Source organism: Boleophthalmus pectinirostris, unplaced genomic scaffold (assembly GCF_026225935.1).
Source record: "Boleophthalmus pectinirostris isolate CB_2022bp ecotype Guang Dong unplaced genomic scaffold, ASM2622593v1 HiC_scaffold_21, whole genome shotgun sequence".
Classification (NCBI taxonomy): domain Eukaryota; kingdom Metazoa; phylum Chordata; class Actinopteri; order Gobiiformes; family Gobiidae; genus Boleophthalmus; species Boleophthalmus pectinirostris.
In genome coordinates, this window is record NW_026571175.1 from 3,246,702 (window position 1) to 3,264,561 (window position 17,860).

The 17,860-nt window shown below is 42.5% G+C and overlaps 1 protein-coding gene across 2 annotated transcripts in view; it reads left to right on the forward strand.

Annotated features, from left to right (window-relative positions):
- The window catches only part of nedd9 (neural precursor cell expressed, developmentally down-regulated 9), a 100,345-nt gene extending 83,529 nt beyond the window's left edge, over positions 1-16,816 (forward strand). For both annotated transcript variants that reach the window (XM_055157152.1, XM_020923807.2), the window contains 4 exons: positions 1,296-1,445; positions 4,672-5,808; positions 7,563-7,652; positions 12,277-16,816. In XM_055157152.1, the coding sequence (XP_055013127.1) occupies positions 1,296-1,445; positions 4,672-5,808; positions 7,563-7,652; positions 12,277-12,867 (1,968 nt within the window). In that variant the 3' untranslated portion in view covers positions 12,868-16,816. The remainder of the gene's footprint in view (positions 1-1,295; positions 1,446-4,671; positions 5,809-7,562; positions 7,653-12,276) is intronic.
- The last annotated feature ends 1,044 nt before the right edge of the window (positions 16,817-17,860 follow it).

Below are 17,860 nucleotides of genomic sequence, written 5' to 3' on the forward strand. Positions count from 1 at the left end.
CAACACAATGCAACAATGAATTGTCAGTAAAATAAATGCAAAGTAATATAAATTAATTATCCAAACAATACACAAAATAATAATCACCCAAATTAATGTTAATAAATGAAATAATATGCATCAAATAAATCAAAAGTTACAATAACACCTCCAGAGGTGAACCATAGATCAGTGAGGTAAACAGAGCGCCGCTTCCTCTTCTGTGTCGCTGTCGTCAGACTCAGCATCAGTTCCAGTTAGAATTATTTGGGTCTTTCTGAATCCTGACAGGATGGTTTCAGTGTCACTGAAGTCCAGGCTTTGTCCATCCATCCAGTGACTTCAGGAAAGTTGCACGGCGCACCCGCCCGGTTACCATGAAGTTTTGTTCTTCATCCCCGCTTTCCGCCAGACCCTTATAAGTTTCTCACTCACTCCAAAACTTTCTTTCTGCTGCTCGATTACCGTTTTCGTCTGAATATTTCGCTACTTACAGCAGGACAGCGGCTTTTCCTGCAGGAGGCATGTGGTAGTGACAGCGGTACAGTAGTAGCAGATACTGGCACACAAGCCTACAGCGCCCTCTTGTTACTGTGAACATTTTTAAATATAAGTCACACTGGAGTATAAGTCGCAGGAAACACCCAAACCATGAAAAAAGTGCCACTTACAGTCCGAAAATTACGGTCAGTTTAATGCAATACTTTGGAACATTTCAGGTAAATCAGTAACATTCTCTGTGGATACAAGCCCTCCCTCTAAAAAGTTACACATCTTTAAAGTACATGTTTTTCTAATTCTGACTTGGTTTAATGAGATAGAACCTGTGGTCAATATTTATCATATTTTTACATCGGTTAAGTGTCCGTTTGCGGAAAAAGTTCAGGGAAAAAAGTAAAAAAATTCAGGAAGTGGCTCTAAAATGTCACCAACAGAAAATTCCATCCAACAATGTACGCACCAGGCAGATTAAATGTTCATTTAACAAAATAAAGGTGTTGGCATTTGTTTGTTTTAGTTTAATCAGAACTATTGTGTGATTTAGTCAGGTTTTGGTCTTTGTTTACAGTGCGGTTGCTAGGTAACGGTTATGGGATTACCTCAACATATGTCATATCTGATGCCCATGTGCAACCAGAGAGTAAAATTATAGATTTATAAAACTGAAAAGGTAGAAAAAGTAAAAGCAGCAGTGACAGGCTCCATTCTCCCGCTTCATTCTGTGGGAGGGCATCTGACACAAAGGAATATATACGATATTGTGTGACATTTGACGCACTAATAAACTCATTTTTCCGTACTTTGTTTTGGTCCAGGTGTATGACGTTCCTCCGGGCCATGTGCTGAGCCCCCCGTACCCAGCCCTGAGCCGCTCTCCCGGGCAGAGCGTGTACGACGTGCCCCCCTGTCAGCTGGAGCCGCGGGGGGGACAGGGGGTCTATGACGTCCCCCCTCCTGCTCAGGGGGTAAGACACACAGACATGTTTTACAGTGGGACGTTTAAGAGTTTAAGAGAGGTTAGGCACAGCTTAGACAAATATTATACCCAAGATTGTGAAAATGAATTTAGTACTACTTAAAAGTACATTTTGTAACTTTCTACTTTTCCTGCAAGATTACACAGAAAGTAAGGGTGGGACGAGACGCAATTTTCACAATACGAGACACACCCCGAGATTATGTCCACGAGAACGAGACAAGACAAGATTTTGACATAATTTGTATATGGAGTAAGAAAGCTTTCAGAAATATTCATGTGCATAGGATAGAAATCTGTGCATATTTGTTTGGAGTTGATCTTAAAATAAATATTCTTAAACTCTTGAATGAATTCAGTCTTATATAAAATGTGCACTGTATGTATTTTGTCCATCAGAATATGAATTGAAAAGTTGTCACCAAATGACCGGACTAAATCACGACTAAACCAGGACTAAACCAGGACTTAACCAGAACTGAACCAGTGTTAACCAGGACTAAACCAGAACTAAACCAGGACTAAAACAGGACTGAACCAGGACTAAAACAGGACTGAATCAAGAGGATTAAACCAGGACTAAACCAGGACTGAACCAGGACTAAAACAGGACTGAATCAAGAGGACTAAACCAGAACTAAACCAGAACCAGGACTACACCAGGATTAAACCAGGACTAAACCAGGACTGAACCAGAACTGAACCAGTGTTAACCAGGACTAATCCAGGACTAACCCAGGAATAAACCAGGACTAAACCAGAACTGAACCAGGTCTAAACCATTTGAGAGTTTACAAATATTTATTTCATGCTCAACTACAGCCAAATATGCACAGATTTCCCAAATATGCACGAATTTCTATCCTATGCACACAAATATTTCTGAATTTTTAAAAAAATAAATAGTACAATCCATTTCACAATTTTGGCCTCACTATTTTTATTTATTTGATGTCATACTTTGGCAGTCATTGTAGTGTCGCTTGCATCGCAGTCACAGAAGTCACGTAAACAGGAAACGGCCGTTGTCAGTTTTTTCCATTCTTCATTTAAACACACAATCGAAAACTGAAAACACAAATCATTTTCTGTTTTTTCATTTTGGTTTTGGAGACAAATAATGAAGAAAATTGTTGTTTTTTTTGTTTTCTTATTTTTGGTTTTATTTTGAAAAACTAATGAAAGAATGACACACAAATTCGCAGACAGAGCAGTGCCTCCAGTTTGCATCTCACCACCGGGGAATGTTGATGACATCAGCTGCAAAGTATCAGTAGAATATTAGAGCCAAAGGAACAATATTTATCTCAGCGGGGCTTCCCTGGACTGGTTAACCATCAATAAAATTAAAAATTCCATGGCAACAAGCAGAAACTCTCCTCCAAGTTAAATAATTGCCAAGTTTGTGGAGATGCAAGCCCCATCTCAGTAAAGTTTTCAGTGCACTAAAAACAACAAGAAAAGTCTATTTTTGGTTGAACCGTTACATATTGAGGCTAAGTCCAGATTTTTTTGATAACTTTGACTTTTGGTTGGTATTTTAACACCATTTAAACATGTTTATTCTTGTCTTTGTGTTACACTTTAATAGCCCTTTCAAACTCCACGGCCTCCTGTAGCTTGAACGGGTCTCAGTCAAAATAAGGAAGTGGTTTTCTCAAGTCCAAAAACATCAGGAGCAGCTCAGAGTCTCCAGTTTCTACAAATCACCGAAATATCGAATCCAACCAAACGTCAGAGTCTCCGAGCGTTTCTGTGGTGCCTTTAAATCAGGCCAAATATTTCAACCTAAAACTGCTCCATGTGTTTGACTCTGGAGAAAAGGGCCAAGGACAAGTTCGAGTTTTCAAACCAATTTCAGCTTGTACTTAGAAAAAAGAAAAAAAGTGTTTCCAAAAGACACCACAGAAAGAATTGCTGGAGATTATTATTATAGTCTTACTGAATACTTGTAAAAGTGAAATGTATGAAGTAAGTTAAAGGTTTAACATGTAACTTGCTTTGCCTGGATGGACCACAGTATGACCTTAAACATGTAGACAGACCAAGTTACAGGTCAGATCTGTGGAGGGCGAGTCTGCTCACAGGAAGAATGCACATACTAGTATATCTGAGCAATAAAAACACATGTTATTGAATAAAGCAACTTCATGGGACTTAAATCTTCATGGTAACCCTGCAGCGGACAGTGAGCTTTCCCTGGGTTTGACTAGTCACGCTGGGCCCTTGCAGTCAGAGCGCCAGGGATGCCACCGGGGGTGTCCTGGGTTAGTCCTGGGTTAGTCCTGGGTTAGTCCTGGGTTAGTCCTGGGTTAGTCCTGGGTTAGTCCTGGTTCAGTCTGTGGCGTGTGCGGCACAAAGTGAAGTGAAGTGATGACAGTCGAGTCATGTCTGTGAGTTCGTGTTCCTACTAAAGAAAGTGTAACCGTTTCATTTTATTTCATGATTATAATTCTTGAAGTCGTAACTTTTCAATTCATATTCTGATGGATGCTTCAGTTAAAATGATTTTAATTTGTGTATGATTTATCACGGGCACAGGCGGGTAACGAGTGGAATGTTAACCGGTCCGGGCGGGTGCGGGTTTAACTTTGATAAAATCACGTGCAGGTGTGGTGCTGTACTGCGCAGGTGCGTGCAGTTGTGGGTCTCCAAAAACGGACCCATGCAGGACTCTGACCAGAGGCCACTCCTGGTGCTACACCCAGGAACAGGAAGCCTTCCCTGGGTCAAACTAGTCAGGCTGGGGCCCTGGAACCTCCATGGTACACTGGTTACTGCAGGGGAGGCTCCTGGTCTTCTTCCCAGGGACAGTGAACTTTTCCTGGGTTAGATTTTTTGCTGTGGCCGACCTGCTGCTCTCTTACAGTTTTATGGTAAAAATCGGACTCTGGGTGAGTTTGTAGTAAATTTAAATTACATCATTTGGTGAAAATAAACCTAAATTGGCCCCATATATCAGCCCAAAAATATCGTCAGATCTTAGCAACAACTGGTATCAGCATCGGCCATGAGAAAACCTAAATCAGTTGCTCCCTATCAATCACAATCACACTTGCACGTTTTTGGTAGTAACAAAATAATAAGTGGTTAAAGGAGTTTTGTTTTGGAACACAAAATACAAAATGGCTCTCTGGCTTCCCCCAAAATCTGGTAAAAAGATTGTGAATTGTTTAAGCATCAAAGTAACTCATTCCTCTCTCTTCTGTCCACAGGTGTACTCTGTCCCTCCCTGCAGGACCACCCCAAACCACCAGGAGTCAAACTACGACTTCCCGCAGCCCGTGAAGTCCGTGAAAGCTGAGGGCATTTACGACATCCCGCCTCCTGCTTTGACCAAACCCACGCAGATCTCCTCTCAGTCTGTTTACGACTACCCCCCTCCGTCGTCTAACCCAGAACCGTCCTCTTCAACGAACAATTTCCACAACAACAACGAGGGGATCTACGACGTCCCTCCCCCCGCTTTGGCCAGCTCCGGATCGGACATTTACGATATCCCGCGCGGCAGTAGTGTCCCCAGTCGCCCGTCTCCGAACGACAGCAAAGGGATCTACGACGTCCCAGCGCCAGATTCGAGAGTTTCCGACGTTACCGATGGCGTGAACCGACTTTCGTTTTCGAGCACGGGCAGCACGCGTAGCAGCATGTCCACGTCATCTTCGTCCACCGGGTCTGCCGCCGAGGGGAGGCTCATACTGGACCTGGACAGCGCTTTGCAGAGGTTGTACCGCTTGCAGCAAAACGTAGAAGTTGCAGTTGGAAATTTGCACACACTGACGGCATCTCCTCACTGGCGGACTTTCGCGTTCATGGAGAGACACGCCAACGACGTGCGTACGATTCTGGATAGGGTGAGGGCAGCTGTGGCGGATTTTGTCGTGTTCGGAAGAGGCGCGGTGGCTAATGCTACGGCGCTGTCTGACTGTAGCCTGCACAGTAAGCTCAGGAGGCAGCTGGCGAGACTTGAAGACTCACAGCAGATCGTGATCCAGATTTATCAGGTGTTGGATAACAGCGGATGGGCCATTAACGCGCTGGCCACTTCCAACTCAGTACGGCATAACAAGACGGACGACCTGGATCGGTTCGTGATGGTCTCCAGGACGGTGCCGGACGACGCGAAGCAGCTGGCGTCGACGATCAGCGCCAACGGCGAGCTGCTGTTCCGGAGGTCGCACGCGGAGGGGAGCCCGGACGAGGCGCACCCCGCTCTGAGCTCACCCCCGTCGGACAACGAGAGCTACGGAAAGCCCTTCCCCACCACAAACCTCCAGGACAAAGACAACATGAACCACAGCGAGCAGTGCGTGAAGAGCTGGATGGAAGACTACGACTACGTCCACCTACAGGTACACAGTGGTATTACACACACATGCTGCTGCTTTCCCTCGATCCACAGTACGACTTTAACCCCTTAATGCTTGAATTTATATAGATGTATATTTAAAAAAAATTGTGTGTGTTTTTGCCTTTAAGTAGATGGTAAATTAAGTTGAGATTATTCATTTGACTATTGCAAAATACATAAATAGAAATTGGGTATGTTGCAAATTTGCGACAACGAGAAACAAGTGCTTGCCAAAGGTTCCTACTAAGGTCCTGCATATTCACTAACCGGCTCTGGGGGAATACAGACACTATCTCGGCTTATATCTTGATCCAAACAGCATTAAGGGGTTAATGACTTACATTTAGATTTAGAAAAAATGTTATTGATCCACAAGCAACATTATTTGGGCACAGGAGCTCACATATCACAATAAATATAATAACAAAGAGTAAAAGATATACATAATAATAATACATTCTAAATAAGTATGTCAAATAAGACATAATTATATAAATGTAAATGTACAAGTCAAAATAAAATAGAAAAATAAGTAATAGTAAACTTTAAGCTTTTTTTCTCCATTGAAAATAATAAAGATAAGTTGGCTGCTAAAAATACCTGCATATTTACATTTGACTAAAGGTTTTTTAATATGCATTGTCTTCTTCTCTTCTTTTACATGAATAAATAAATTGAATGCCATACAGTGGAACGGTTTTAGCAATGCAATTACATTTCTACGAGACAAGCAGATGGAAGACCCTCCTTACTATTATGGATGGAAATGGTTTATACTTAATGTTATTAGGTTCTTTTTTCAGACCAAGAGTTTGTTTTCATACCAGACTGCTCGACTGCTCCCTGGTCAAGTGATGTTGCTGTGACGTGTCCAATCAGCTGATTTATAAAGGGTTCAGCGCTGTCTTCCTACTGGAGGAAGCAGGACGACAGCTGACCGGACACGTCACAACAACATCACATGACCACTATAAGGAAGAGCGCTAGTGAGCAGTCGAGCAGTCAAGTTTGAAAACAAACTGTTGGGCTGAAAAAAGAACCTACTGTATTTTCCGGGCTATTAGACGCGCTCTTAAGCCTCTAACCCAATCAAAAAAACACCTGCGCGCCACAATCCAGAGCGCCTTATACACGAATCCACTCGGGTGTCCCAGCACAACTTCAGTAAACCACCAAACCACACCACCCACAGAACACACAAACACACACGTAGCAGACAGCGAGCACGCAGAGAAAAACACCCACAGCCACACTCATCACTCCACGCCGACGAGGAACGGAAAGGAGGAACAAACCGAAAAAGCAAGTGAAATGTGCCACTTCTAGACACGACTGAACAACTGAGTCACTGTGAACACACCGACAAGCCGTTGGTCCCAGACACACCCTCCCTACACACCACAACTGAACAAAGCCCAGAGTCACCGTGAACGCCATAAACAAACAAAACCACTCACCCATCACACTGTTGGGTTTCCTTTAAAGTCCAGTGTGGTTTATTTGTGAAAAAAGTTCAAAAATAGACCATTTAATGACAGAGCTCCTTATAATCCAGAGCGACTAATAGCCCGGAAAATACAGTAATAACATCACCCATCGGAAGACCAAGTGAACCTCATTGGACTTAAACTTAAATAGTAGAACATAAAATATAGAACATTAAAAGTAAAAATGTCTTATAAGATCAGAGTCTCGTGCAGCTCCAACCTCAGGCTTCAACAATAACACAAGAATCTTTCTGTTTTTCCCTTTCAGGGCAAAGAAGACTTTGAGCGTCAGCAGAAAGCTCTGCTGGACAAAGAAAACATCATCAAACAGAGCCAGGTGCAGCTGGGGCAGGAGCAGGTGAACACACGACACAATACTACTACAATACAATGAATACATAAAATACACATGGATAAAAGAGCAGGGATTATGCAAAATATATTTATTATGTTTAGCTTTTTACCATGTTCTAGCATTCCCTCAAAAACATGCCTGATGAGGTTGTAGATGTCATCCATGTATGTTCAAACTAGGGCTGGGTATCATTAAGAAGTTGCCGATACGATACATACCTCGATACACAGGCCACGATACGATACATATCTCGATACAGTGCACTTTCGATTTGATATGATATATTTCAAATCGAGTCGATACGGTTCAATAAAAAATAAAGGCTAAATCATGGCTGTGACACTAAAAGTCTTTGTTAAACCACTTCTTGTGCAAAGTTCATATGAAACACAAACATTTTAATCATCAAAACAGTGAAAATATCAAATGTGTTGCATAAATGAGTTTCCTTTCACTCCACAAGCAACAAAACTGTAGCACTGTAACAAAATAATTTAGTAAAACACACCTAAAAATACTCTTGGTGATATATCGATACAGTATCCCACGATATCGATACTGTATCATCACATTAAACGATACGATATATCGATATTCCGATATTTTTGCACACCCCTAGTTCAAACTCACCACAAAACACATCCCTCTGAGCAGTAAGATCCTGTACAAAGCTCCGCCCACAAACCTACATCGCTCATCCTCCCACACGACAATTCTCCATAAATATACAAAAACATGATACAAAACTGTACACAACTTCACAAACCTGATGTGATATGGAGTAGCTTCGTTAGCAGGACGCACGCTGATTGTGTTTTGATAGCGCTCTGAAGGTGGGGTGACTTAGCATGGAGAGCAAAGGGAGGAGGGACTCAGAATGTGTTTACAGAGAATATATATAAAGTATTTTCAAAACAATAAAAGGTAACATGAAGATCTAAATATGATACGTGTTACAGTTAATGCCCCATAGATGTAAAACAGTCCACAACAGCACACACACACACACACACACACACACACACACACACACACACACAGACTTCGTAGAATCCTGGAAGTCTTTTTATTCAGTGTGCGAAGCTCAAAAGTGGAAAACACACACATTTTGTGCCACATAAAGTCTGGTAAAGTGTATGTGAGATGTTTAAGTGCGCCGCGCGGCTACTGCTGTTCTCATACAGACTTTTACTCAGACCCACGACGCTCATAAAACAAGAGAGCAACAACGACAAGAAGTGGGTCAGAGGAGGAGAGGAAGAGGAGGAGGAGGAAGAGAAGGCACAGAGAGAAAGAGCAGAGGGAGCAAGGGAGGGATACTAGGAGAGAGGAGGAGTGGAGAAGGACGGAAAGAGGAGGAGAGAGAGAAGAAAGAGGTAGAGGAGGAGATGAGGAACAGTGGGAGAGAGGAAGAGAAAAGGGAGGGGAGGAGAGGGGGGATAGTAGGAGAGAGAGGAGGAGTGGAGAAGGATGGAAAGAGGAGGAGAGAGAGAAGAGAAAGGAGGAGCAGAGGTAGGAGGAAGAGAGAGGGAGGGAGAGGAAGAGCAGAGGGAGGGGAGGGATAGCAGGAGAGAGGAGGCGTGGAGAAGGAGGGAAAGAGGAGGAGAGAGAAGAGAGAGGTAGAAGAGGAGAGAGAAGGAGGGGGGAGGAACGGTGGGAGAGAGGAAAAGAGAAGGGAGACGACTGGAGAGAGGAGGAACAGTGGGAGAGAGGAAGAGCAGAGGGAAGAGAGGAGGATGGGAGGGATAGTAGGAGAGGGGAGGAGTTGAGAAGGAGGGAAAGAGGAGGAGAGAGAGAAGAGAAAGGAGGAGGAGAGGTGGAAGAGGAGTGGAGAGAGGAGGAGCAGTGGGAGAGAGGGAGAGCAGATGAAGGAGAAGAGAGAGAGATGGAGGAGAAGAGAGAGGGAGGAGAGGAGGAGGGGAGGGATAGAAGGAGAAAGAGGAGGAGTCGAGAAGGAGGAAAAGAGGAGGAGAGAGAGAAAGAGGACGAGGAACAGTGGGAGCTAGGAAACGAGAAGACAGAGGAGTAGAGAGAGGAGGAGCGGAGAGAGAGAGAGGGAGAGAGAGAAGACAGAGGAGTGAGAGAGAGAGTAGACGAGCAGAGGGAGGAGATGAGAGGGAGGAGAGGAAATGAAGGAGAAAACAACCTGCGGAGAGGAGGATGAGCGATTTACAGTGTGAAATCAGGAGGTATGTTTGTGTGACGGAGCAGGTGATCTCTGCAAAAATCAGTTTGTCCTGAAGAAACCCGAACTAATGTGAACCCGCTGCCTCTGAAACAGGACGAGAGGAGAGAGGGAGGACAGGAGAGGAAGAGTGGAGAGGAAGAGAGAGAAGGAGAGGAGGAAGAAACCTGAACTAATGTAAACCGGCTCCATCTGAAGGTTTAGAGGAGAGAAAAGGAGAGACAGAAAGCAGGAGCGAGGAGGAAGAAACCTGAACTAACTTGAAGAGAGAGGAGGAAAGAGAGAAAGAAAAGGTGATGGAGAAAGGACGAAGAGGTGAGGGAGAGAGGAGAAGCAGAGGAGAGAAGGAAGAAACCTGAACAAAATGAACCTGCTTAATCTGACACAGGAAAAGGAGAAGAGAGAGAGAGAAGAGAGTGAGGGAGGGAGGGGTGGAGAGGTGGAGAGGTGGAGAGGTGAGGGAGTGTGGAGAATAAGATTTAAAGAGGAAGTATTCACCTCCACATGAGAAACTGTAAAACTGTGGAAAACAGTTCCGCTGAAAACCCACCAGGAAACTCATCCCTCTGAGCCCAGACCTCCTCAGACCTTTGTTCACAACACTGCTCACTGTTGACAAAAAGTTATTCCTCACTTACCTTTTATTTATTATTGACTTTATAGGCACTTAGCACAACTTTCTGAGACCAGAGTTTTTCCATAACTGTAAACCCAACAACAACTAGCATGCTAACGTGTATTTCCTGATTCTCTGTCAATAAAATGTTTTCTAATTAGCTGCAGACAGTCAGACAGTACACACCGGACTTATTTTGAACACCTGCTTATACCATATATCTGTACTGGGGGAAGACATATTTTGCTCAAATACACTGGAAAAAAATCAGGTACAGGAACTTAAATACACTTGAAGACAGTAGCCATCAAACTAAGGTCTGCGGGCCGACTCCGGCCCTCCACACCCCTTTGACCGACCCCCAGCCCCTCTAGCCCCACTACTTGAACTGACCCTATGAGGCAATCCTCAAAAGTGTCATGGACTCTTTTTTTTATTACGTTTTGACAAATAAAAACACGTCTGCATCTTGTATTTTATTGAGTTTTTTTCAATTAAAATTAATATTTCTATGAAGTATTTATATTTAATTAATTATATGACATATTTACATTTTACGACAAATTTTCATCTCCTGACAAACTCGAGATCAAACAATGACAGTCAATGCATGTGCAGAGTTCTGTAGTACAGTTAAGGAGAGAGTACTGCAGTACAGTGAAGGACACAGTACAGCAGTACAGATAAGGACAGTGTACTGTAGTGCAGTTAAGGACAGAGTACTGCAGTACAGTGAAGGACAGAGTACTGCAGTACAGTGAAGGACAGAGTACTGCAGTACAGTGAAGGACAGAGTACTGCAGTACAGTGAAGGACAGAGTACTGCAGTACAGTGAAGGACAGAGTACTGTAGTACAGTGAAGGACAGAGTACTGTAGTGCAGTTAAGGACAGCAAAATGTCTAGTGTTGAAGTACGAAAAGTTGAGAAAGAGTGCTGAGTTTTCAACCAATTATTTATTTTTTTTCAGTGTAAGTGCAGTTTGTCTGATATGTAAAGAAAGTGTGGCAGTTTTTAAAGAATATAATCTGCATCATCAGGGTCACATAATTCTGTTACACGACCGACCCAATCAGCCCCATCAGTCAGGAGTGATAATGTGGCCCCCACAGAAAAAAGTTTGGTGACCCCTGATTTAAGACATTGTCAACAGAAGGAAGTCGGTCAAATACACTGTTAAAATATTGAGAAGTTCTTCTGTATTAGGGTGTTACTGTCATGTGGTTGAGGGTCCTTCGTGTTCTTGTCTTTATGGAGATGATTGTTTTGCTTAAACATTACACAATAAGCTTAAATTCACACTTATGTTATAAACCAGGAAGACATTTGGAAACATGTGATTACAACTTCCAGCGGGCTTATGTAGATAAAATGAAAAAATGTCCCAGTTTCCTTCATCTCCGTGTCATTGTAGAGTTTCGTTATTTTCGGCTAATCAACAATTCCAACCAGACCTCGGTTTTCATCATTTCCCCACTGACACAAAACTCTGAGTGCACTGGTACATGTGATTAGAAGAGATGAGGGACAAATTCCAGATGATTCCAAACAGCACATACGTCTGCAGTCTTCATTTTACCACTGATCACATTTACTTCAGTGGGTTTGATCACAGTCGGTGAGTCCAGTGTCAGGAACTACACCGGAAGTCGTTGCATGTTTCCAAACGTCTTCCGGGTTTGTGACCTAAGCGTGAATAGAGCTTATAGGACAAGGACTGCAGTTAAATCTGGCACAGAGCTTATTTTGTCTGTTTTCTGTGCAGTGCTCTTGTTTTAAATAAAAATTAATAAAACTTCTTATCATTAAATGTGTTTGTGTCCACAGATAAACCAGTTCAAGCGTCTGGAGCAGGAGGTGAGCAAACCAGTGGAGAACGACATCTCACAGTGGATCTCACAGCAACGTTTTGGACTGACCCCAAATTTAACGCCCAAAAAACCGGACCCGAGCGCCCCCACAACCGGCCCCGCCAACCCCAGCACCCCGACCGCCAGCCCCTCTCCCCAGATCTGCTCCAGGGACAAACAGCTCCTGGTCTTCTACTCGGACCAGTGCGGACAACACTTCCTCACCCTCCTCAGCGCCATGGACGCGTTCTTCTCCTGCGTCAGCTCCGGGCAGCCTCCGCGCATCTTCGTCGCTCACAGTAAATTCGTCATTCTTAGCGCGCACAAGCTGGTTTTCATCGGCGATACTCTCTCTCGCCAAGTGTCCACGCCCGAACTGGCCAATCGCGTGATGAATGCCAGTAACGTGCTCTGCGATTTGCTGAAGACGGTGGTGGGGGCGACCAAGATGGCGGCGCTGAATTACCCGAACACGGCGGCGATTCAGGAGATGGTGGACAGAGTGACGGAGCTGTCTCAACATTCACAACAGTTTAAAGAGCAGCTGCTGCACATGTCCATGTCCTGATCTGTGTCATGTGGTTTTCTTGTTAAAGATGCAATGTGTAACTTTTCTGGTTGAGGGTCCTTCATGTTCTTGTCTCTTTGGAGATGATTGTTTTGCCTCGAGTGTTCCACAGTAGGGCATAAGGTTGTCAAAAGAATCGAAAATCAGGTACAGATACAAAAACTAGTATTGAAACTAGATACACATTCGCAGGTATCGAACAAAGTCCCATCGACAGGACAGAAGTGAACCTTTCCTGAATGATCTTGAGTTGTATCAGAACAAATATTATGGTGTGTTCAATTGTCCATCCATCTCCCACTTAGATCACGGATATGTCGTCATGTCCACACTTCAAGCATTTTATTATGTTTCACGCATAGAGCATATATATGAATAGACCCAGCAAACGTACTAGCTGCCCTGTTTTTCATGTGTCTGACTTGAAAAAAGGCAGACGCCAAGGTGAAAGCTGTTATTGTTGTTGTTTATCTTCTGTTAGCAACTCTCAGGATGTTTAGAAACACCCGTTTAGAACAAGTCTGTATTCAATATTGGCCTCACCACAACACCGACTACCATACCCACAGGCAGTAATACAGATGCAGTAAGGTACTGCAGTAATACGAAACACTGAAATAGTCATTTAAGCCACCGAAGTGTCCAAACACAATGAAAACAGTTCATACTTACAGGTGACACTGGGCGCACCCATCTTTAATTCTATCTTGGAATCTTTCCTCGTTCTCCTCCGAGTTCTTCCAAGATGTGCAGTCTGAGGAAAAGGGGCGTGTGCAGTCTGAGGAAAAGGGGCGTGTGCAGTCTGAGGAAAAGGGGCGTGTGCAGTCTGAGGAAAAGGGTGTGCTTATCACTAGGCAACGTCCTCCGAGTTAGATGGATAAATGAACGCACCATAAGAGCACATAGACTAGTGTACATCCATGGACCACTATGGAAACTACCTGGACCACTGAGGAATTACACACATGTACGACCTTATATATGCAGTAGAAGTACTACTATTTAATATTGAAAATCACATTCTAAAGGAGGAGTGTTTTGATTATCATCATGGTATTGGAATTGGTATTGAGTACTGAGTCTATTCCTTAGAATCTAAATTAAGTTTCAAATTTTAGTATCATGACAACACCAGTAGTAGTTATTGATTACAAACTGATGTTAAAAATACCTTAAAAATGTGTTCATGCTGTGAGCAAGTTCACCTCTCCACAGATGTGACCTGTACTTTGGCCTGGAGCTGTCACCTGTTGTCTGTAGTTTTGTTGCTAAAGAAAATGTTATTCTGTCAACTATACAAAGGTTTTGGAGTGGTTTAATGCCGTACAGTGGAACATTCCAGGCAAAGCAATAACATCTCCATTAGATAACCAAAAAAGTTGCGTAGTCCGTCTTTTAAGTTAAGTACTTGGCAGATTAAGCCTAACATTATGAGCACATTGTGTTGTGTTTGGACACTGGGTCATAATGTTACGCCTGATCAACACTCACAGAGTTTCTATGGAGAACTGGAATCAGTACAACTCACAGTTACTGCTGGAACATGTCAAACTGTTGATACTTTGCAGTGACATCACGCTGGGGGTGTTCTACATGTATTTCTATGGCAGAATGTTCAGAGGTTTTTTTAACACTGAAAAAACCCCAAAATGGATTTAAAGAGCAAATTTATTGGTGTCTGATCAGTCTGAGTGTTTATGGTTCTGTTTAGGAGTTTTTTTTATTTGAGAGGGACATGTTTTGCTGAAGACGGTGGTGGGGGCGACCAAGATGCCGTTTTAGCTCAGTCAGTTCTTTCGCGTCAGATTGTGGTAAAACAAACCTCAGATTAAAGTCTAACTTGAGTCACAGAGTTTCAGAGCATGCCTACAGTTAGCATCACACCCCAGCGAATGTTTCAGCTCTCAAGTATCAATAGTCATTACATTCCTACAATTTTGTAAATATATATTTTTAAATGACTGCAAAAACCATGCTACCATATTTTTCAGACTATAAGGTGCACTTAAAATCCTTCAGTTTTCTCAAAGTCGACAGTGCTCCTTATGTATTCAATCTGGTTTCTGGTGCTTACTGACATTGAACTCATGTTATGTGGTACACGACACTCTAAATTCAAAATGTTTTAGTACAACTTTGGTAAACTACAGAGCCACAACGCTTGATGGATTGTCAAAGCATTACGGCGACTGTAAGCGAGCTGTTTTTTCAGAGCTTATAGTTTATGCAAATGAGCCATGTAGTGTTAAGTTTCGTATTTGTAAAGCGTAAACAAATGTGCACAAATCTCCATTAAACACGTTATTACTAGTGATGGACGAATGGAGCCTCGTGAAGCATTGACTCCTCAGTCGCAATATTGTCTCAAATGGTTGGACGTGTCTGAGGCCTCGGAGAAACACTGACCTCTAGTGGACAAATTTAACCATTGGCACGCAGGTGTCTCAGCATCGATGAAGTATTGTTAGTGTAAGACAATACTTGTGTGATGATTTAAAATAATATGTAAAGAGCAACATAAATAGCAGCTGTAAATAAGAAAATAGTTGTTACCTTGTTAGGAGGAATTAGATCAAAGTGATCTCAAACCATGGGTCGCTTTTTCCACTTGTAGATGCCATCGAAAATGAAACAAATGCCAAAAGTCGCCAAAACCACCACTAACGTCACCACACTACTCCTCACTACCCAACATTTGTAAGAAATATTGGTGCATCTTTTATAATGTAGCAGTTTTTGCACTTTTCAAACCCTGGAAGTGCGCTGAACACTCTGAAGCACTCTGAACCAATCATAGAGCGGAACATTCTCTGAGCCAATGAAGCGCTTCGATACACTGAAGCGACTGACACGCAGAGTGAAGCAGTAGGGGGAGGGACCGACACGTCCACACTTTGGTCACGTGAGCGGCTGCTGTGAGACGAGCTCCGAGGCAGAGCTTCAGAACGATTTGTTTCAGAAAGAACGAGACGTGCTCCAGAGCTCCGACTTATTTGCCCATCACTAGTTATTAATGTATATTTGAGTCGTCCTCGTTGGAAATAAAAAAAAATAAAAAAAAATTAAATGATCCACCCACGTTTACATTCATAATCCACATTTACCAAGACAGGGAGGAAACCCCGGGCGAATTACGCCACGATCTGCCAATGGATTGTGGACGCCTGGGCTAAGGATCAGTCTCAAATGTCGTCCGTTTGTTTCACATAATGCTCCTTATAATTCGATGCAACTTAAGTATGAAAATAGATGAGAGAATTCAACATTATTGATATTGCACCTTATAGTCTGAAAATTACAGTACATTCTTATTCACCTGCTCCATGCTTTTGTAAGAACAGCAGTCTTCCCGAATCATATTTTAAAGATTATATTTTTAGATTTGACTTAAATGAATAATGTAATGTCAGTGTCATTTTTTACTTTTGTTTTTATGGTTCTAATATTTAAATTATTAATATTTTAGCATTGAAGCGTTTACCTCTATGAAATTTTAACCAGTAAATTCAAGTGAAAATTATTATTATTTTTCCAATGAACTAAACACATTTTCAGTTCTAAACACGTGTGAGATTTCCGACTCCATAGGAACTCTGTGTGAACTGTATTAACCTGATATAAACCCGTGCTCGTTCACTTCTCTGTGTTTTGTCTGTAATATTTGCTGCCTTTTTGAGTACTCCTTATTACATATTTTATATATTTTGCCTGATTTTAGCCGGTTTTAGTGGCTGTACATATGTTTGGTGTAAATATTGGCTGTTTTGTTTGGGCGGTTTTGTAGTGTTGTAGATGTGTTTCGTACATTCCCGTTGGAGCACCTTCGTACGTGTGGGTTCGTTCTGTTAAAGTGGCTGCTTGTGCCTCTGCTGCCTCTGTCTGTATAAATCGTCTTTATGTTGATCTCATGCTCAACAATTCTACAACAGTAAAGATTTCTCATTACAAACTGGACTCTTTTGTTTTATTTGCTTGTTTCGTGGAGATCGGGGATTTCATCTTCCTAACTATTGAGTAATGCATCGTGTAAATGTTTTTACTGAAGTACACTCAAACGTCATAACAATCAAATATTCTAAACAAAACTTTGTATCTTCTGAATGGTCAAGTGTCCAAATCCAAATCCACTTTATTTGTATATAACACATTTTACAAACAAAGCCGTTTCCAAAGTGCTGCACACAAATCATAAAATGAAGACAACACAACTGTCCTCTACATGACACTGTAACCCAGAACTGAACTTTGAGCTGAATATGAAGATGAAGACATATTATGTTTCTGGAGGTGTTTTGTGTTTATGTAACTCTTATTATTCCTGCGCTCTTACAGTGATATAAAAAGGTGCTACAATCACAACTGAACCTGCGTCTCCAGAGGCTTCACCTGCAGATACAGACACATCCTGCATTTCTCACATTCTCATTTTATGTTCAGGCGTCATGTGAAGCTCAGAACCTCCAGAATTCCCTCCCTGAGCTGCAGAGGCTGCACTAGCACTGACTCAGGACTGCTGCAGGTGCTGGGGTTTACAGACTGTTTAGATCAGAGATACATTGTGGGTTTAAACACACTTGATTTGAGCTTTGGACCTGAGGGGTGATCCTAGACACGAGCCCACTGGGCAACTGCCCGGGGCCGCATTTCATGGGGGACATGAGCACTTGAAATAAAAGCGCCCCCTCCTGGTTGCAGGCATTCATACATACTGTATACACACAGAGTATACTTCATACATACTGTATACACACAGAGTATACTTCATACATACTGTATACACACAGAGTATACTTCATACATACTGTATACACACAGAGTATACTTCATACATACTGTATACACAGAGTATACTTCATACATACTGTATACACACAGAGTATACTTCATACATACTGTATACACACAGAGTATACTTCATACATACTGTATACACACAGAGTATACTTCATACATACTGCATATACACACAGTATACTTCATACATACTGTATAC